The sequence below is a fragment of the Heloderma suspectum genome, chromosome 6 (assembly GCF_057233095.1).
Source record: "Heloderma suspectum isolate Gila_16-S chromosome 6, 16-S_ref, whole genome shotgun sequence".
Classification (NCBI taxonomy): Eukaryota; Metazoa; Chordata; class Lepidosauria; order Squamata; family Helodermatidae; genus Heloderma; species Heloderma suspectum.
Genome location: NC_139463.1, coordinates 116,220,944 through 116,243,554, shown reverse-complemented (window position 1 = coordinate 116,243,554; position 22,611 = coordinate 116,220,944). Strand labels below are relative to the sequence as shown.

General features: G+C 44.8%; 1 protein-coding gene across 1 annotated transcript; it reads left to right on the top strand.

Moving 5' to 3' along the window:
• The first annotated feature begins 14,616 nt into the window (after positions 1 to 14,616).
• LOC146342748 (G-protein coupled receptor 4-like) lies at positions 14,617 to 15,633 on the top strand. The gene has a single exon (XM_084807973.1). The coding sequence runs from the start codon at positions 14,617 to 14,619 to the stop codon at positions 15,631 to 15,633; it is 1,017 nt and encodes a 338-aa protein (XP_084664099.1).
• Positions 15,634 to 22,611: the final 6,978 nt, after the last annotated feature.

Below are 22,611 nucleotides of genomic sequence, written 5' to 3'. Positions count from 1 at the left end.
TTGGCAACTCTTCCCCCATCCCTGCCTTGTCCATCTGATTCACATGATAATCTCTTTGGACTGGAAGATTATCGCTTTTGTGGTCTGCTACTGATGCTATGTAGATGTGAACCAGGACGGCTACTACTAGGGATGTCAAAGAAATCTGCTGCGGATTCTCTGGAATCTGGCCTCAGGAATCTGCAGTGGATCGGGACCACTTACCTCTGCTCCAGGAGGACTGGAGGCGGAATGGCACTCGGCTGCTTCTTCCAGTCAGAGCTGTTCACCTCCTCCCTGTCCCTGCCGATTGCCTTTAAAAAAATGTATTTTTTTTTAAAAAAGGCGATTGGGAGGATGTTCCCATAGACATACGCAAATAGAGTCATGAATCTTGCGTATAAGTCTATGTGTCCATAGGCTTATACACAAGATTCACCGCTTTATTTTGCATATAAGGCTATGGGCACATCCTCCCAATCGCCTTTTTTTTTTAAAGACATTTTTTTTAAAGGCAATTGGCAGGGACAAGGAGGAGGTGAATGGCTGTGGCTGGCAGGACAGAAGATAAGCGCCCCCAAGCCAGTTCCCCCCCCCCCGACGGAATCTGAGCGGAGCAGAACTGCTCTGGAGGATTCTGGGGGGGAGGAACAGATCACCTCCCCCCCCCACGGATTCCCCATCGGAACAGACGGTAGGGATAAACCCCTAGCTACTACTAGCAGCCTCAGAACTGTAATTATATAGTAGAGGAAGTTGGCTGTGGTTGTTGTCATCAAAGTAGCGGTTGTAGCTGTGATCCTAATAGCAGTGATTGTAGCAGTAGCGCAAATGACAGTATTGGTTCTGGCCAGAGTAGCTGTTGTGTTTGAGTAGATCAGGGGTGTTGAACCTCTTTCAGCCCGAGGGCCAAATTCCACTTTGGAGAAGCTCTTGGGGGCTGCATTCCAGTGGTGGCTGGGTGGAGCCAAAGGTAAAGGGGTGTGGCCAAACAATCTCTGTTTGCAGAGATGGGCTTGGACACAACGACAAGCCAGATTTCAACAAACCACACCATGGCTTAGAGTTATGTGAGAACCAGGCCACGGAGCTGAAAGGGACCTCCAAGGGATCACCCAAATTAAGCCTAGATCTTCACTATGTTCCCCTCCTGTCTTTCCTCAGACCTGTAGTAACTGCTGTACGCTGGGAAAACCTGTACTCTTAACAGCAGTAATAGTAATAGGAGAAACTGAATTTGTTCCATGTCATGACATGAGTGGTGATGGGTGCCGGATCTTTTCAGATACGTATTTCCTCTTTTAGAGTTCTGAGGAAGAAGAGGAGGACTGAAAATAGTGATCTTTTCTCCTGGCACTTCCTCTTCTTTAGATATCTGTATAAGCCACAGCCACAGCCTCAACAGAGAGGTGGTCTGAGAAAGCAGATTTGCAGAGGAAAAGCCACCCATCCAGCTTCAGCTTCCTTTGTAAGGAAGGGCAACATGGCTACCCCAATTGGATATGTGAGCTGGAATTATTCAAAGGCACTGGGGTTTGAAAGATGACATCCAATTATATGTAAGGTCTATCTACGATTCTCCCCAAACTCAAGAGGATAGGATATCAAAGGCTGACCCTATGCTGATTAGGTGTAGAAAATGTCAGGTAGGGATAGTCACATTTGAAACTTCCTGGATATTAAAAAATGAAAAAAAAAACAAAAAACAGCGTTACAAAACCTCGCCTGGCCGAAATTCAGGCCGGGGAGAAGCGCCCCGTCTCCCCGGCCGTGAAACAAAGTGTTAAAAAAACAAAAACAAAAACAACCCCGTGATAGGCTACATAACGATTAACGTAGCCTATCACGGCTAGATTTCCAAAGTCAGCCGTGATAGGCTACGTAAATCGTTACGTAGCCTATCACGGGTGACTTTGGAAAAAAAAAAAGCGCGTACGCAAATGGCGGCGGCCTATGGGCACCGCCATTTGCGTTCCTTATTTGGTCCTGGTAGTCTACGTAAAGACTTACGTAGACTACAGTGTAGTCTACGTAAATCTTTACGTAGACTACCGGGCGTCTTGACGTAGGCGTCTTGACGTAGGATGCACGTGATTGGCGGTGTTGGAGCAGTACGGCGAGGTAGAGGCGCGGGGCGAAGAGAGGGGAGGGGAGGCGCCGCCCTGGGAGCAGAGCTTGGCCGACGCCGGCGCGAAGTGGCAGCGGTCACCAGCCCTGCGAGAGTTCGAGCGCGCCCTTCGTGGACTTCTGCACCGCGCTCCTGCGTGGCCAGGCCAGAGTAGCACGCGGGTGGAAACGCCGCCTGGGACTGGGACTGCACCAAGCGGACTGTCCGCCATCTTGGACAGTCGGAACGGAGCTCAGTGGAGGCCAGAAGCCTCAGAATCGGCGTGCTCCCAGTCACCCGGGCGAGCGCAGCTGCAGGCTGTCACCCAGTCAACCCACCTGCTGCTGGCTGAAGGAAGGCCACCCTCCCAAACCCAATGTGGCAAACAGCAAGCCACCCACCACATGGCACTTATAATTTGATTTCTGCCATTTATTTTTATTTTTACTCTGCTGTAATTGTGGATTAACCACCCACCAGCAGTGTACCACCGGAGAGTGCTGAAACTGGGCTCTGGACATAAGCATTGCAAATATTTACAGCAATATAGCCTTGTAGTGAGACATATATATTTACACCATTTTTGTTGGACTTTTGCTTCTCTACTTCATGTGTTTTTGCAGCGGAGCTCCTACCTGAGCCTATGTGTCCTAAAAATACTATAGTTATTTTTGTTTATTTTTCACATTTTCTTGCACATATTTACATACTGTTACTCATAAATGACAACAATGTATGTTATTATCTTACAAATCATATATCTTTAAAAACATAAATGAATGGTTTTCATGAGTTATGTTCTATCCCCATACATTTTGTTATTTCAATTTATGTATCCGTATCTCTTATAACAGTTTAGTTTAACCTCCGGTTTGCTAGTAAAACTGAATTACCATGTCATGAAATGATGCATGTCTAAAAAGTGTGTCACCATCATGAAAAGTTTGGAAAGTTCTGCCCTACTTTCGCGAGAGCAGAAGTGTGCAGATTTGACTGTCCACTATCTGTAGTCTTGCTTGTCAATTTCTTTGTATGTTTCAGCTGTCAAAGGAAGCACCAAAATGGAGTAGGTAACATACAAGGAAATTGACAAGGCAAGACTACGCACAGGCTAATCTGGGCACACTTGCAAAGGACCGGGAGAAAAATAATACTAAGAGAAAGTACAAACCCATTTGCTCAATTCAGAAGCACCAGGAAAAAAAAATGCGAATGAAGTAAGTGCACCAAAGCGGGGAAGGAATAACTCCCACTTGACAATGTCATCCTCTCACCATTAAGTCTTGAACGGATACTTGCCAGTGTCCTCCCCACTTTCAAACTTCCCCGAGTCTCTGGCAAGTCCAGAAATAGGAGTTATTGCCTCTCCCCCTGCCCTGCTGCCTTTTCGTAGCTCTTTCTCAGAGCAGATACTGCTGCTGTTACTGCACTTCAGTGCATTTGCGCAAATCTCCCCAAGAGTTTTTGAAGAAAAACTTAAAAGGCAGCTGCATGGGGTGGAGTGAATGGGGCCCCATTGGGGGGGGGATGTAATTACTTCTGGTATGAGGGCCCTATTTGCTGTGTCCCATTTAGCCATCCTCTAAGGGTTTTTTTGTGTTTTTTAAATAAACAACATTGGGAGTATTTGCGCAAAATTAGGGGCTGAGAAGTAAATGGAAATTTGCATAGATTTAGAGGCTGGGAAGTAAATGGAGGGGAAATTTGTGCAAATTTAAAGCCTGGGCAGTAAACAGAGGGGAAATTTGCTCAAATGCAGCAACTGCTCTGAGAAGGAGCCACAAAAAAGGGGAGAGGAGGCAATAATTCCCATTTTTGGACTTGCTGGAGATTCTGGAGAAGTGTTGAAAGGGGGGGAGGACACTGACAAGTGTCAGTTCAAGATTTAATAGCGAGAGGATGACATTGCCAAGTACGAGTTATTGTGTGTGTGTCCCCCGCCCTTTGGTGCACTTACTTCATTCACTTTTTTTTTTCTTTTTTGGTGCACCTGAATTGCACAAATGGGTTCCTACTTTCTTTTAATATTAATTTTTCCCTGGTACTTCGCAACTGTACACAAATTAGCCTATATGCATTGTCACTTTCCTTCTATGTTACCTACTCCAGCACTCCCTTTGATAGCTGAAACATACAAGGAAATTGACAAGGTGAGACTATACATATTAGACGCTGAATCTGTGTACTTGTGAAAGACTGGCAGGGGATAATTAAAAAAAATATGCCTCCATGTGTGCACTTCCGAAGCACCAAAAATATTTTTTTTAAAAGGTGGTGAATGAAGTAAGTGGTCCGGAAAGGGGTAGCGATCAGAGTAGGAAGAGGGGTCAAGCCGTAGGGATGATACGAGAGGGGTTGTGCTGCAAAGCATACTGGGATATGTGCAGGTAGTGGGCTGGAGGACTGAGGGGGAAACAAGCTATGCCAAGCTGCTGCACACCTGCTTGTCTGTCAGGATAACGTGGGTTGATCGGTGAGACAGCAACTCACTGTGGCCAATTCTCAGGGTGGCTTAGCGTTACTTGCCAACCTGCCCAATATACAGCAGCTTCCTGTATTTCATTCATAGGGGATGTGGGAAGGGACTACAAACAGGGCATCTCCTACAGATTGAACAGTCCTAGTTGGCTGGTAACGGGAGGTTTTCCCTGGGTTCCTGCGTCCCAAATTGTATGAGACATATGCTGGTAGAACTCCCCCAATCTGTTGGTATAGCCCCCAAGCAGCAATGGCCCATCTTTTAATTTGGGTGTGTGTGTCTCATGGCTACTTTCAAATTACAGTTAAAGTCATGGATCTTTCACATCACATGTGGTTTGGCCCTAACATCTCCAGCCAGCACCTATTTCCCACACAAAACCAGCCAAGCTCCTGTGTCAGAAACCCCACCCCTGCAGGTCAGTTGCCCATTTGGGGGGTGGGGGAAACAGGGACCCACAACCATTCAAGAACATGAAGGTCCTTCCTGTGTCAAATCTAGGGATGGGCTGGCATACCAAATGAAATTAGCTAAAGACCAAGTCCAAACATTTGATTTAAATTAAAAAACAAAACAAAAACACAGCATGATTTAATTGTATTTACACATCAAGAACATAGCAGCAAAATTTGTCAAAGCCTTTTCTCACATTATGGAAAAGAGATTAAATATAATTTGTTATTATGAAGAACCATAAAGAAAACCTCCAAGCAGCCAATGGATTCTACCAATAGTTTTGTCTCTAAAATAAAGGGAAACGACATTGTCAGCAATTCAATTTAAATTTGATGTGTTTGTTTGTCATTGTAAATACTTTTAAACAAAAAATCTAGGGATGGAGGAGAAATTAATTTGGTTCACATTTTAATTTTAATATTAAATGTTAATTAACTTTTTAATGCAAACTTACTGATTTCACCATCTCAAACCAACTTGTGAACTGAAATTCAGTTATCCTTTGAAATTTACACTTCTCCGAATTTTGCAAGAGAGTCCTTGAATTAAAAATGCACCCAAAATTGTGCATAAAAATGTGTATTTTAGGGGAAAGTGCACACAAAAATGCCTATATTACTGAAAGTAACATTATAATGCATTATATTAGGAAAATTATTTGCAAAAACGTGTATATTCAGCACAATTATGCAGAGATGCATGTATTAGGAGAACTGCACACAAAAATGTGTACACATTTCCATGCAAATTTTTAAAGTAAGGACTTGCAGCTTAAGACTGGAAAATGAGACATGGAAATCTGCCAAAACTGACAGATTTGTCCATCTATAGTCAAATCTCCGTCACTCATCGGTGTCACTTTAGGCAAAAACATGGCTATAGAGCACAAGCAGGCAGCAGTCTCCTAGCAATATGTAAAACCCAAGACAGTTTTATTTGGCGCCGAACCTCCTGCCCCCGCTCACGTAGAGCTAGATGGTTATATCTTAACTTGGACTGAAGCACTTTGCACGCCATCTCAGCCTATGTGTCACAAAACCACAGCTGCTGAGAGACCACAGAAAGAAGAGGCAACTTAGAAATAATGAAGCAAGCGCAGGGGACGGCAATGGGGTGAGTGCTTCGTTTATTATATGGCAATTAAGTCAAAAACTCAAACGGATTTTGAAGTCCACTTTAGCCACTTTCTCTCTCAGACAGCTAAAAACATTCCTGTATGATTAGTGCCTTCCTTCCAAGTAAATATATCTTACAATCCATTTCTAAGGACACAGGTGCTCAGACTGTGAACATTCTAAGAATAATTTGCCTTTACTGTCTCTTGGATCACAGATCTCCCATTTTACTTAATGGTGACTTCCTTCTGAGCAAAGATGTTGAGGTCTGTGCAGCTGCGTACAGGACTGGGTTATATGTTTTGTTGATTGTGTGATCAGATGTTGTTGGACTACAATTCCCATCATCCCTTGCCATTTACTATGCTGGATAGAGCTGATGGGAGTAGTAGTAATCCAACAACATCTGGAGGGCCACATGTTCTCCCACCTCTAGCAGATATGGTTTTTAATGGAAGGTTTGTACGTTGCTCTTGGGGCTGAAAGACAGGATATAAATAGGTTAATTAATAAATAGGTGTCATATTCTGCTGACCTTGGATGCTTCCCAGATAATGGACTAGCAGGGGTCCCAACCTTTTGGGGTTGGTGGGCACATTTGGGATTTTGAGAGAGTGTCATGGGCACTCGCACAAAATGGCTGCCATGGTGGATCTGACAACTCACAAATCATCCATTTCCCAGACGTTCACACTTCTCTCTGCAACATGCCAGCCTCCGTTTATTATCAGTTAAGCAGCCTAACTGAGAGATCTTAAATGAATTAAACTAACTGCTTATCAGAGGATCACTGTGGACTGTCAACCCACCTGCCTCATATGGAGATCAGTTATTTGCTATATGTTAAACTTCTGGCATGAACCAATGCTGCTGCTGACTGTTTTATGTTTTGATAAAATTCCTCTTTAATATCATATGGTTCTTATCTGACTGTATCTTTTTGTATGTTGACTATATGTATGTGTGCATTTGATGTATGCTATAGCTATTTTGTACTTATATAATTTTTAATTAAAAAAAAATAAAAATTATGATGATTAATAATAATAACAATGTTAAAAATTAAAAAATACCAGGGGACCCTAGTGGATGCCAAGAGACTTGTCTGCAGACACACTGGTGCCTACAGGCCCACATTGGAGACTCCAGGACTATGACATACCAAGTACATTTAGAAGAATATATTAAGAGCCTTGCTGGATCAGGCCAAAGATCCATCTAGTGAAGCATCCTGTTCCCAACAAGGGACAGCCAGAAGCTTCTGGGGAGTCCACCAACAAGGCATGGAGGCAACATCTCTCACCATCCTCAAAACTGGTATACTGTTTCTGAACCTGTAAGTTCCATTTAGCTGTTGAAGTTAATAGCCATTGATGGCCCCTATCTTCCATGAATGTGTCTAATCCACCCTTCCTCAGCCTGGTGTTCTCCAGACATTTTGGACTACAACACCCATAACCCCAACCATTGGCCATGCTGGCTGGGGCTGATGGGAGTGTAGTCCAAAGCATCTGGAGGGCACCAGGTTGGGGAAGACTGGCCTAATCCCACTCTTAATACCATCTAAGCCCAGAGTCATCGTGTGAAACTACCTTATCCAAAGAGCCACAGATCACAGTCACAGTAAGAACGTCAGAAGAGCCCTGCTGGATCAGACCAAGGGTCCATCTAGCCCAGCATTCTGTCCACACAGTGGCCAACCAGCTGTCGACCGGGAACCCACAAGCAGGGCATGAGCGCAACAGCACCCTCCCACCCATGTTCCCCAGCAACTGGTGTACATAGGCTCACTGCCTCTGGTACAGGAGGGAGCACATAGCCCTCAGGACTAGCAGCCACTGATGGGCTTCTCTTCCAGGAATTTGTCTAACCCCCTTTCAAGGCATCCAAACTGGTGGCCATCACGACATCCTGTGGTAAACTTCAGCAATAAAGTACTTTGGTTGCATAAATTGGCATGGTCACTTCAGCAAGGATCAAACTGCTGCTTTGGGGTGGGGGTGGCCTTATGTTAGTTGTAGGCCAAAACATCTGAAAGTTGTTCAAGTTGCCCACCCCTGTACGGGAGCTTTCACCAGTTATATAACACAGAACTAACAGTGGTCAAGAGTGAGCCTGGCAGTGGTTACGCGCAACTGTAAAACCAGTGGAAAACTGCCAGTGTGAATTCTCCTTAATTCTCTCAAGAAAAGGAGGTACTCTGTACTCCTCAGCCACACCCGGTAGTGACTTGCTGTTGCTTAAATGCAACACCTAGAGGTGAGGTAGACAACTTACGAACATAAGAAGAGCCCTGCTGGATCAGACCAAGGGTCCATCTAGTCCAGCATTCTGTTCCAACCAACTGCCCATTGGAAACCCAAAAGCAGGACGTGAGTGAAACAGCACCCTCCCCACCCCCATATTCCCCTAGATATGGCCCTCTGAATGTTTTGGCCTACAACTCCCATCATCCCTCACCATTGACTATGCTGGCTATGGCTGATGGGAATTGTAGGCCAAAACATATGGAAGGCCATATGTTGCCCACCCGTGACTAGAGTTTTAAGATTAATTTTCCCGGGGGCAGTATACATTTTAAATCAACATTATAGCATCATGGTGAAATAATTCTATACCTCTCCGTTGTTGTTTTTTTAAAGGGAAAGTATCACTGGAAAATATTTTGGCAGTCATTAAAAGATCAATTAACAAACAGACAATCCCCCAAACAGAAAATGGGATGATAAAAATGGCATCTACCACAGCGATTATGGGTCGAGAGTTGTGGGTCGAGAGTTGTGATAGGTTGCTTTTCATCACTGCCCATGTCAAAATGCTGCCCTTAAAAAAAAAAAAAAGGACCGAGGAGCAGTGCTAAAGACATCTGCACATGATTTTTATGAAAAGTCAGACTTTCCAAAGTCAGGGCTGGCCCAAGACATTTGCGTCCTGAGGCAAAGATAAAGATGACATCACCGCTGCCATTCTATATGCAAAATATGACTGGACTGGCAGCAGAATCTTTCTTCAATGCTAATGATAGGGCAGCGTCCTTCACTGCACCTGAAGGCAGCAGGCCCATTTGGGGGATGCAGGATAGGCTGCCTGGCAGACAGCTCTCTCCTCCAACACCTTGCAGCGCCCTCCCAGCATCTGCCACCGGAGGCAAGCGCTTCACTTCACCTCAAGGTAGGGCTGGCCCTGACTGCGGTCTGAGAAAGTACCTTCCCTACAGGAAATTTCCAGCCACAGTGAACCTCAGAAGCTGCCTTACACTGAGTCAGGCCATGAGGGAGGGAGACGTAAAGTTGGGGGTAACAATGGATGAAGGCTTGTGCACCACAATAGAGAGAACAGCTCTAACAGCGCCCAATAATAGTCTTCAGAAACATGTAGGAAGAAAGCCAGACTATAAAGCACATGGTCTTCGATGTCTATACACTAATGCCCAGAGTATGGGAAAAAAGCAGAACGAACTTGAACTCTTAATACAGGAGGGAAATTATGACTTGATAGGGGTAACTGAGACTTGGTGGGATGACTCCCATGACTGGAATACAGCAATTGAAGGATATAACTTGTTCAAAAAGAACAGGAGGAACAGAAGGGAGGTGGGGTTGCACTGTATGTGAAAAATACATATCTCTGCACAGAAATACAGGAGGATGAGCTTGGTAGCCCCATCGAGAGCATCTAGGTCAAAATAAATGGAGCAAAGAATAAAAGGAACACGACGGTTGGAGTCTACTACCAGCCACCCAACCAAGGATAAGATGAGGATGAAACTTTTGAAAAGCAAATTGCCAAGGTTTCAAGGAAGCATGACATAGTAGTAATGGGGGACTTCAATTTCCCCAATATTTGTTGGGAGACAAATTCTGCAAAACATGGCCCCTCCAAGAGATTCCTGACTTGTGTTGCAGATAATTTCCTAAGACAGAAAGTAGAGGAAGGAACTAGAGGATCGGCTATCCTTGACTTGATCCTAACCAAAAGAGATGACTTAGTGGATGAAGTAGTAGTTACGGGAACTCTGGGAGAAAGTGACCATGTTATACTTGAGTTCTTTGTTCTAAAGGAAGCAAAAGCCGAGTGTAGCCAAACGTGTACCCTGGATTTTAGGAAAGCCAATTTTAATAAACTCAGAACAATGATCAGTAAGGTCCCATGGCAAGCGACTCTAAAGAGAAAAGGAGCCCAAGATGGGTGGGAGTTTTTAAAAAAGGAAATCCTCAAAGCACAATTACAAACACTTCCAACAAGAAAAAAGGCGGAAGACAACAGAAGAAGCCAACGTGGCTTCACAAAAAGCGTAGAGATGACCTGAAAACAAAAAAGGACACATACAGGAAATGGAAGGAAGCCCAGACTACAAAGGAAGAGTACAGGCAGGTAGCACAGAATTGCAGGGATGGCGTCAGGAAGGCTAAAGCTGAGAATGAGCTGAGGTTAGCGAGGGATGCTAAAAGCAACAAAAAGGCTTTCTTCAGATACGTGCATAGTAAAAGGCAGAGGAAAGAAATGGTGGTTCAACTATTAAATAAGGATGGCAACATGATAACAAATGACAAGGAAAAGGCAGAGGTGCTCAATTCCTACTTCAGCTCAGTCTTCTCCCAAAAGAGGGTCTATGACCCCCCTGGCAAAGGCGAAGTACAGGCTGAAGGGACAGGATTGCAGCTTGAGATCGATAGGCATATGGTCAAGGAACACCTAATTACTTTGAATGAGTTCAAATATCCCGAGCCAGATGAACTGCATCCTAGAGTAATAAAGGAACTGGCAGAAGAACTCTCAGAACCGCTGTCTATTCTCTTTGAGAAATCATGGAGGACGGGTGAAGTGCCAGATGACTGGAGGAAGACTAATGTTGTCCCTATCTTCAAAATGGGCAAAAAGGAGGAACCTACGAACTACGGACCAGTCAGTCCGACATTAAGAAGAAATGGAAGAAATCCCTAAAGGGGTTCCTGATCTTCAGAAAGGGTAAAAAGGAGGACCCTGGGAACTACAGACCAGTCAGTCTGACATCAATCCCTGGGAAAATTCTGGAGCAGATGATAACGCAATCCATCTGGAAGCACCTTGAAAACAATGCAGTGATTACTCGAAGCCAACATGGATTTGTCAAGAACAAATCCTGCCAGACAAATCTGATCTCATTTTTTGATCAAGTAACCTCCCTTGTGGACCATGGGAATGCTGTAGACATCATATACCTCGACTTCAGCAAAGCTTTCGACAAAGTGCCCCATGTTATCTTGATGAGCAAACTAGGTCAAAGTGGGCTAGATGAAACAACAATCTGGTGGATCCACAGTTGGCTACAGAATCGGACTCAAAGAGTGCTTATCAATGGGACCTTCTCAAACTGGGGAGAGGTAACGAGCGGGGCACCGCAGGGCTCAGTCCTGGGCCCAGTGCTCTTCAACATTTGTATTAATGACTTGGAGGAGGAGGTGCAGGGAATGCTGATCAAATTTGCAGATGACACAAAATTGGGCAGGATAGCTAATACCTTGGAAGACAGAAACAAAATTCAAAGTGATCTTGATAGGCTGGAGGGCTGGGCAGAAAACAACAGAATGACATTTAAAAGGGATAAATGCCAAATTCTGCACTTAGGAAAAAGAAACCAAATGCACAGTTACAAGATGGGGAATTGTTGGCTCAAAAATACCACAAGCGAGAAGGATCTTAGAATTGTAGATCACAAGCTTTATATGAGCCAACAATGTGATGTGGCTGCAAAAAAGGCAAATGCTATTTGAGGCTGCATTAGTAGAAGTATAGCTTCCAAATCACATGAAGTACTAGTTCCCCACTACTTAGCACTGGTTCGGCCTCATCTGGAGTACTGTGTCCAGTTCTGGGCACCACACTTTAAGAAGGATGCAGACAAGCTGGAGAGGGTGTAGAGGAGGGCAACAAAGATGATCAGGGGGATGGAAACAAAGCCTTATGAAGAGAGACTGAAAGAACTGGGCATGTTTAGCCTTGAGAAGAGAAGACTGAGGGGAGATAGGATAGCGCTCTTCAAGTACCTGACAGGTTGTCCCAGAGAGGAAGGCCAGGATCTTTTCTCCATCATCCCAGAGTGCAGGACACAAAATAATGGGCTCAAGTGACAGGAAGCCAGATTCCGGCTGAACAGCTGGAAAAACTTCCTGCCTGTTAGAGCAATACGACAATGGAACCGATTACCTGGGGAGGTGGTGGGCTCTCCCACACTGCAGGCGTTCAAGACGAGGCTGGACAGCCATCTGTCCGGGATGCTCTGACTTGGATTCCTGCATTGAGCAGGGGGTTGGACTCGATGGCCTTGTAGGCCCCTTCCAACCCTACTATTCTATGATTCTCTGAGTCAGACCTAGCCCAGTATTGTCAACAATGATTGGAAGCAGCTTTCTGGGTTTTCAGGAAGGGTTTTTTCCTAGCCCAATGAGAAGAGGCAGGAGATTGAACCTAAGACCTTCCATGTGCAAAGCCTGTGCTCTCACTACAGCCCGTGAATTGGGAAATTTCATGGCTGGGCTTTTCTTGGTCAGCATCGAGGATCCAAAGGGCCGGCATGCTCTCAAGTGACACCAAACTGTTTGGAATAAAGTTTATAATGGAGGAGGAGCAGTAGCAGGTAGCCCTTTGGTGTCTGGGGTGACTACGGCTCCCATAATCCCTGGCCATTGGCCATGCTGGCTGGGGGCTGTGGTCCAAAACATCTGGAGGGCACTGGGCATAGGGTGGCCAAGTGTCCTCTTTTACAGAGGGCAGTCCTCTATTTGAAGGGTGGCTGCAGGGCCAGCGCCTATTTCGAAAGCCTGTCCAGTTTAAAGATAAAGAACCATCCAAAGGAAGAGCTAAAGGGCCTTGAAATTGCTCAAAGGGCCTTCAAATTGCTCATCAGCAGTACCCGGACACCAGACTGAGCAAGGCCTGCAGGTTACCTGGCCACAGTCTTCCACATGATGGCGAGGTGTACTGTATTTCCATTTAAATTATAATAATTATTTCTACAGTTGCATCTATCTGTATAAATTAGCATATGCACATTTTATGCACGTCAGTGTACTCTTTTGTCTCCTTTTTTGGTGATGCATTCCCTCCGCTTTTTTTTTTGCTGATGCGTAAACAGCCACCTGAGTTGCATACACCTGGGCCACAGCATAAAAACAGCAGCTGCCAGTTTCTGGGGTGGAGGTGGGGCGGAGGAGAGACACAGCCAACTTTATCAGTCTCTGCTGTCACATTTCTGGGTCCTAGTGGGAATAGGCTTCCTTAGGCCCTTAAGATGGCGAGCAGCATTTAATAACACAGCAAGAAGAAAAACAAGCGAAGGGTCCCATCCCCCCCAGTTCCTTCAGAGAAGAGGCAGGCAAGGGCTGTGTCATGCTTACTTCTGAGCAGACATACAAAGGCTTGACACCTTTACTTCTGAGCGGGTTTAAAATTGGTAAGGGAACACTCCTATGCGTGGTTAGATAGGAAAAAGTCCTACAACTCCCAGCATTCCCCAGCCAGCTGGGGAATGCTGGGAGTTGTAGGACTTTTTTGCTCTCTAACTATGAATAGGATTGCGCCCTAAGAATCTGTTTTTGGCCCCACCCACTCTGGCCCCACCCACAGATGGAATGCAGCCCCTGAGACCTTTCCCAGATTGGAATTTGGCCCTTCGACTGAAATTTAGATTACATCGCCCCTGGGCAACGTAATCTAAAACAACGAGAAGCCATCTCGGCTATAAAGAGAAAGCAAAGGAGAAAGCAAAACGAAACGAGGCCTCCATAATGTGGCAGATGCGGGCACAGAACAGAAGATATTTCGCTCCTGAGTTTGAGTCCTGTCCCTTCTTCCCTGTGCCTTGCGCTCTTGGTCATTTGTAAGCCACCCTGAGAACTTTTGTTGTTGGGTGGCTTATGGCAAATATCAAATAAATAGATCAAATGATTACCCTGAAAATGCAACTCTATATGTGTGTCCAGCAGGGCTTCCTCCCAGGCATGCAGGTACAACCGTGTTCCCCAACCTGGCTTTCTCCACGTGTGTGGGGACTACAACCCCCCACAACCAACGTGTCCAATGGGTATGCTGGTTGGGGAAGATGGTAGATGTGGTCCAACACACTGGGAGGGCACCAAGTTGCAGACAGTTGATGTACAAGGATTGCATACGTTAAGTCAGGACTGCAGCCTGAATTTTCTCTATTTTATTTGTGTGTGCATGTGTAAGAAAGAGACACACTCACAACCCATCACTTATTTCCCATCTGATCTATTTTGCTGTCTTTTCCCCTCAGGTCTAGAGAAGCCCCGAGTTTTTTTTTGTTTTGTAATTAAAAGCTGATCTGGATTAGAAGAAAGGGCAACCTGTCTCTGCTAAATGAGGAACGAAGGGATTTGCTCTCTCTCCTCCTGATGGTGTCCTATTTTCCCTCCTCTACGTCCTGTGGATGCATTTAAAGTTCAGCAAAGTTCGAGTGGCATCTCCCCAGGCTCAGTGGGATGAATAATACCACGGAAATATGCCATTCAGTGCCTCTGAACACCACCAAGTACTTTAAAATCCCCGTGTACACTGTGGTGTTGGTGGTTGGGCTGCCCCTGAATTGCTTGGCGCTCTGGGCCTTGGTGTACCAGATAAAGAGATCGGTCATCCTCTCGGTTTATATCACAAACCTAGTGTTGGCCAACCTCTTGCAGATCCTGACGTTGCCTTTTGGGATGTACACCAGCTACCAGAACCACCGCTGGGGCTTGGGGAAAGGCATGTGCATAGCACTCAGCCTGGCTTTCCGCACAAATTTCTATGCCAAGAACAACTTCCTGTGCCTCATCGCTCTGGAGCGATACCTCGGCCTCATGCATCCCCTCAGGTTCCACAGATTGCAGACAATGCAAGGCGCCACCAAGGTTAGCATCGTGACTTGGCTCCTGGTGATGACCCTGTGTGCCATTGGTGTTGGGCTAGAAGATCCCACGGAGACATATTGCCCGGACAGCTCCCGGCTGAACTCTCCCTACGCGCTGTTTAAGGTAAACATCACATTCCTCTCATTCTTTATACCTTGCCTCCTCATGGGATTCTTCTACTTACGAGTCCTGGTGGAGCTCAGGAAGGTGGTCTCTCTAGAGAGGAGGGTCAAGAGGCAAATCTACGGGTTCATCTCCCTCATCATCGCCGCCTTCTTCCTCCTCTTCACCCCTTTCCAGGTGACTTCATATTACAGATACTACTGGGAAATGACACTGTCAAGGAACAAAAAACAGACCTGTGACCTTGTGACCAACACCTACATCTACATGCATGCAACTCTGTGTTTATCTACTTTGGACAACATCATGGATCCCCTCCTTTACATCCTGCTCCTCAAAGACATTCGGAGGGAGTTCAAGGTCGCGCTCAGTTCCAGGGCTCACCGCACAGGAATCCCATACAAGCCGGAACAGCAAGATGGGCCTCCATCTTTTGCCATTGAACAGTTGCAAAACCAGCTCGGGACACAAAGTGTAACCCGTTAACTCTGCGCATGCAAAACCTAACAGTCAGCTGCATTCTCGTCCCACATCATCTTCTAATTTCTAATCCTTTTGTGCAGGCCACACACACCCCAAATCCCCCACACACCCTTTTGCCCAATCATTTGGTGGTTTATTGGCTTTTGCAGCCTCCCCCCCGCCCCACCATCCTAAAAGGTTGAAGTGCCTCCCCTAAAGCTTCGTTGCTGGCAGTAAGTGCTTTCAGCTAAAAAAAATGCTGCTATTTTTGGTCCGTTGGGCCTGACCCTTTACGTCCGGCCCTGCCCACCACTGGAATGTGGCCCCTGAAACCTTCTTCGAAATTGAATTTGGTCCACAGACTGAAAGTGCTTCGACATCCCTGCCTTTGTGAGATGATCATTTGCTGGAGTGTGAAGGGAGAAGCATGTATCCTAACACAATTACTGGTTCTTCTAAGGGTCATAGTTATCTGTTTGGGCAGCAACATCACCCTCACCCATTGCATTCAGCTGATGTTGACCACTGGTTTTATATTATCAATAAAGGTTTGTTGTTAAATTTGGTAATGTTGTAGGTGGGGCTTGCACATGTAAAATCCTCCTGCCTGTAGGAAAACAAAAAACCTGTGTTGCCGTTTACCAGGGGTGCAGAACCTTTTTCAGTCTGATGACGGAATTCCATTTCAGATAAGCTCTTCGGGGCTGCATTCTGGTGGTGGGCGGGACTAAAGGCAAAAGGGGGCAGGGCCAAAAGCAAAAGAGACAGCACAAAAAATACCAGCTTATTTTAGCTTACATCTCATTCTACCATTAACTAAATCATAGGAGAGATATTCCAACCTTTTAGAATGGGGACAAAAATGCACAAAAGCCAGGACCAACCAACTGGTCGGTGAAGAAGGGGGCATGGCCCATCTGGGTAAACCCTAGGGCCAGAATGGTACCCCAGGTAGGCAGGATTTGGCTCCCAGGCCTAGGTTTCTGCACCTGTCTTATACAGAAGAGACCTTGTAACTCCATGCCCTAGAGAAGCATTTGGACTATTGGGAATATATACGTGAACAATTATTATTGCATGGAACTTGGAAATGGAGAATATAGATTACAGCAAGGGTCCCCAACCATTTTGGACCCGTAGGTACATTTCGGAATTTGATATACTGCTCTGGGCACCACCACAAGATGCCTATCAGTGGATCGCTGCTTTGGCATCTATGGATGATAGGCTGCGTCTTATTCAACAAAACCTTTTGTTTTGTGTCTATCAGGCACCGCAACGTCTCTTTAGTAAGGGATTGTCTAATTCAGCTAATTGCTGGTGGTGCAATACAGCTAATGCTTCTATTAAACATATGTTTTGGCAATGTTCACTTAGTTGCTTCTTTTGACGTGCAGGTTATTACACAGAAAGATTTTGTACCAGAACAGTCCTTAATATTCCTTGATGTGCACGCCCTTTTAAATTGTTTACCTGCTTCATGGAAATTTACAAATGGTCAGCGTAAATGGATTCTCTGTGCACTTTTGACAGCTACAAGACTGATATTACAACATTGGAGGGATAAGCACTCACCTCCCGTAGTGCAATGGATTGTGGACCTCACAAAGTTTTCAATATTTCAACAGGTGGAATATAGATGCTACCTTCAAATGGATACTTATTTGGATATTTGGTCCACTTTTGTTGAAGCCCATGTATAATTGCTAGAAAGTTCTATGCATTTCATACAAATCCATGCATGTATATTTAAAATAATGTTTAAAATAATAAAAAAAATTCAGGTGCCCATGGGCACCAGGTTGGGATAGGGATGGTGCAGGCACCCAATTCTGTCCGGGAATCTGGCAGAACCACCCTTGCCCGCACCCCCAAGCCCCATTTGCGAAGCCCCTGCCCGTCCCCTGCCTGCGCCCGGCGAACATCCTGCACTCACCCCACTGACCTTGTTGAGCTTCACGGTCACCATTTTTTTAGAAATAAAACGGTGATGGCAAAAATGTGCATATTTGCGTATGCGCAAAATATGCATTTTGCGAATGTGCACATTCATAGAATCATAGAACAGTAGGGTTGGAAGGGGCCTACAAGACCATCGAGTCCAACCCCCTGTTCAATGCAGGAATCCAAGTCAGAGCATCCCTGACAGGTGGCTGTCCAGCCTCATCTTGAATGCCTCCAGTGTGGGAGAGCCCACCACCTCCCTAGGTCATTGGTTCCATTGTCGTATTGCTCTAACAGTCAGGACGTTTTTCCAGATGTTCAGCCGGAATCTGGCTTCCTGTCAGTTGAACCCATTATTCCATGTCCCGTATTCTGAGATGATCAAGAAGAAATGCTGGCCTTCTGTCTGTGACAACCTTTCAAGTACTTGAAGAGTGCTATCATATCTCCCCTCAGCCTTCTCTTCTCAAGGCTAAACATGCCCAGTGTTTTCAGTCTCTCTTCATAAGGCTTTGTTTCCAGTCCCCTGATCATCTTTGTTGCCCTCCTCTGAACCCTCTCCAGCTTGTCTGCATCCGTCTTAAAGTGCAGTGCCCAGAAGTTGACACAATACTCCAGAAGAGGCCTAACCAGTGCTGAGTAGAGGGGAACTAGTACTTCCCAGGATTTGGAAGCTACGCTTCTATTAATGCAGCCCAAAATAGCATTGGCCTTTTTTGCAGCCACATCACATTGTTGGTCATATAAAGGTTGTGATCTACAACAATTCCAAGATCCTTCTCGCTTGTCGTGTGGTTGAGCCACGTATCCCCCATCTTGTAACTGTGCATTTGGTTTCTTTTTCCTAAGTGCAGAACTTGGCATTTATCCCTATTAAATTTCATTCCATTGTTCTTTGCCCAGCACTCCAGTCTATCAAGATCACTTTGAATTTTGTTTCTGTCTTCCAAGGTATTAGCTATCCTGCCCAATTTTGTGTCATCTGCAAATTTGATCAGCATTCCCTGCACCTCCTCCTCCAAGTCATTAATACAAATGTTGAAGAGCTCTGGGCCCAGGACTGAGCCCTGCAGTATCCCGCTCGTTACCTCTCCCCAGTTTGCGAAGATCCCACTGATAAGCACTCTTTGAGTCTGATTCTGTAGCCAACTGTGGATCCACCGGATCGTTGTTTCATCTAGCCCACTTTGCGTATGTGCAAATGCATATTTGCGCATGTGCAAAAATGTGTATTTTGCAAAATGTGACTTTTCGCAAATACACAAATATGCACATTCACAAAAATGCGCAATTTTGCACATACACAAATATGTGCATTTTGCATCGCCATCTTATTTTTCAAAAAATGGCAACTGCAGCTCGTTGAGGTTGCTGCGGTGAGTGCGGGCTGCTCACCAAGCACGGGAGGGGCTCGAGCGCAGTCTGGGGAGCGGAGGCAGGGGCTGGGCAGGCACCCGGAGAACCCAGTGGCTTGCACATCCCTAGGTTGGGAATCCATTTGCAGGTGCGCCCGGTTGGGGACCCCTGGATTATATGGTGATAGGTAATGTATTCAGTCATATGAGACAGAGCCCATGCATCATGCCAGTGGAATTGCTTACTATTTTTTAGATTGTATTTTTCTTTTGTTCTTTGTATACATTGTTATCTTGTGTAATCTGCCTTGCCACCCTGTTCCTACCGCGCTTGCCGAGTGTAGACTGCTGGACTCACTCTCATGTAGTGTCCTGGATTTTAGGAAATAGCTGATTTTGCTTTATTGGCTTTGCTGGGAAGAGTATTCAAAAAATGCTAACCTACCTCTCTCTAAAGAATATAAGATGTCTTATTATGAAATGAAAATGCCATGATGAATAACTGAGAATTTGAACATGTAAGTAAGTAAAAAGTAGAAGATACATGTTCACAAGCAGGTTCACAATGAATTCTGGGTAACTGGCATAAAAAAAATATTTATTACTTATTTACAAATTTGTATACTGCTCCCCATCTAAACAGATTCAGGAGCTGTGAACACACGAAGTACAGTAGTAAAAAAGAGAAAAGATTAAAACATATTAAAATTATTAAAAACAGAAAATAGCAGGAAAAAAGGTTAAAACCAGAAAAAAATGGTCAGGTTGACCTGGATGGTATCCAAAGAGAAAATGCTGAATTAAAACTCGAGCCAAAAAGTGATTTGAGTAATGAACAGGTGTGAGACTATATTATTCCACATCAAAAGTGTACTTGAAGTTTTCACTTATCAATTAATTAGCAAAGAATATTGTGTAAGGTGTACACATCAAAAAGCTTGATGTACAAATGTCTAGAAAAATGTATCAGCCTAAGTTTAATAGGCAATTGTTGAGTACGGAGTTCTCTTCTCAAAGGTATAATTCAAAAGTGATGTTATTTAGTCTGAAAGGTGTACGTGTAAGCCTTTAATGTATGTTCTACAAAAAAATTTAAGAATGTGTAATAACAATGAAATAATTAAGACTGTGAGCCCTAATTTATAGGACAGTGGATAATATTAGCTATGAAGTCATTTCTACACAAAAAAGGGTATGCATATGTTCTGATTTTAGAATGCAGGAGCTTCTGATTAGAAGCATACCAGGCCTGTGTACCTGTCAGCTGAATAGTCTATTCAGTATTGAAAGGGAACTTGGTTTTTAGGATAAGATCTCTCCTTTTTAAGGTATTAAGGGCACAGTCCTATCAGGAAAGTCAGCTGCCTCCAAACTTGGAGGCGTCCGACTATCCAATGCAGGGCAGGTGGAGCTCAGAGGGGATCCTTGCCTCCGCGCTCTGGCCACCCTACATTTATGGCTTGATGGATAATTTTGCTGTCTAGTTGGAAGAGTCGGAGTGGGGGGGGGGAGGCCAGACAGCACATAGGAAGTGTCGTAACAACACTTCCACGGTCTCCTCCCCTCCTGCAGGAATGCTCCCTTTTTGCCTGCTCCGTGCTGCAGTCACAAGCGTGGAGCCAGAGACGACCCACGATGCCTACGAGGCGGTGAGGAAGAGGAGTTTATGGGAACCAAGCTCGGAACCCTGGCTCCAAGCTCGGTTCGCAGGAACTGAAAAATCCTATGTCCACCTAGACACTGTCTAATGGCCATAGGATTACTCTCTTAAACTAGAAGTCTAAGAACAAGAAATGTTTAGAAACGCTATTTCCTGTTAAGTTATTAAGATCCAAGAAACTGTAGCAAAGGGCTGTTTAACACCAAGAGATGCTTTAATGTCATTTTATGCAAGTTATATTCTAATGTGATGCTACTAGTTTATTTCTAATAAAAATGATAAATAGATCAAAAAAGATTTTCTTTTACTAATTCTTGTTAGAACAAAGCCAAAACTGAATCCACCTAAAACAACTTTTGGTGAACACTTTGTTTGAAGTGCATTGGGTAGTTAACTGGCAGCCAAAGGCTTCCTAAATACTGGAGCTATAGACTGATAGCAGTCAGAAAGACCCAAATCTGAAACAGTAGATTCACTACACCTGAAATGGCCACAACTTTCCATTTCAACTGGGGAACTTGTGTAGCATACTGGTTAAGAGTGTCAAACTAAGAACAGGAAGGTTCAGGTTCAAATCCTCACTAAGCCATGAAGCTCAGCAGCTGACCTTGGACTAGTCACAATCTCTCAGCATAATCAACCTCATAGGGGCTGTTGTGAGGATAAAATGGCAGGGGGAGGAATATTGGATAATAGGAACAACTCTGCATGCTTCCAGACACTAGGGGATGATAATGTCCTGTAGCTTTATCAGTTCCTTTTTCCTGCTCCCTCCCCTTCCTCCTCCTCCAAAATTACAAAATTTGAAAACCTCTCCAAGACAGTTTGAAGTATTTCACTACCTGCAGTAGTGCCTTTGTAGTTTATGCTGTCCAGTGTAAATGCCCGAAGCTTTATGTGAGAAAACAGTAAGACCCTTAAAAAGACAGATAGGGGAACACCTGAGTAATATTAAGAACAAAGGACCAGGTGCCCCACGTACGCCATTTCGCAGAACAACAGCTTTCTCCCGCAGATTGAAAATTTTGGGCACTGGATAAGTTGGACATTAAGGAAGAAAAAAATTCTGTTCAGGAGAGAAGCTGAGTGGATTTTGAGACTGAACACTCTCCATGTGGTTTAAATGAAGACCTTGAATTTTTACCACTGTTGATTTACACACCTGTGGATGATTTACACACGCACCCTAGCTACCACGGTACAGTTCAGTTTTGAGATCTTGGCTAGATTACATCAACATGGAAACACCTGATAGAGCTAGAAAACAATGGACCAAAAATATAAGATTCGAGTATTATCTTTTCCAGTTGCCAGTAGATTGAAAGAGGCCATCTTTCGCTGAAAAATTTCTGCAAACTTTTCTATCTAGTATGAACTTATGTTATTCTTAGCAGCAAGGCAGGTTTTATTATTATTTTTTATAAATAATGTTATATACGTATAAGCCCTTGTGGCAATTTGTATTTTGTAATGTTTTAATTATGTGTGTGTTGCCCTATTTGTAAACTTCATTAGCATTTATGTTACAGCCCCCGAAGGCCTAAAAATAACAAAAAGGCTGAAATGCGTTGCGCCTCCTACAACAGTTTTATTTCCGCATCCTGAGAACCCGCTTCTCTTCTTCGCGATACACCAGACTTTCCCAACAATCGCAACCTCATCTTTATTTAAAAGATTTTTACCCCGCTCCTCGGCCGAAAAGTCTTCCAGAGCGGCTTACAGTCAGTAATCGGTAAAATAAAGACTGGCCCGGCCCGCGGGCTTGCAGGATAAGAAGACGCGACTCCCAGGGAAAATGGGAAGAGGAGGAACGAGTCTTTCCCCCTCTTGCACCCAACTTCTTGTTGTTGTTCAGTCGTGCCCGACTCTTCGTGACCCCGTGGACCACAGCACGCCAGGCCTTCCTGTCCTGCGCTCTGTCCCGGAGTGTGCTCAAGTCCATTTTCACTGCATCGGTGAGGCTATCTAGCCATCTCATCCTCTGCCGCCCCCTTCTCCTTTTGCCTCCAATCTTTCCCAGTATCAGGGTCTTTTCCAGGGAGT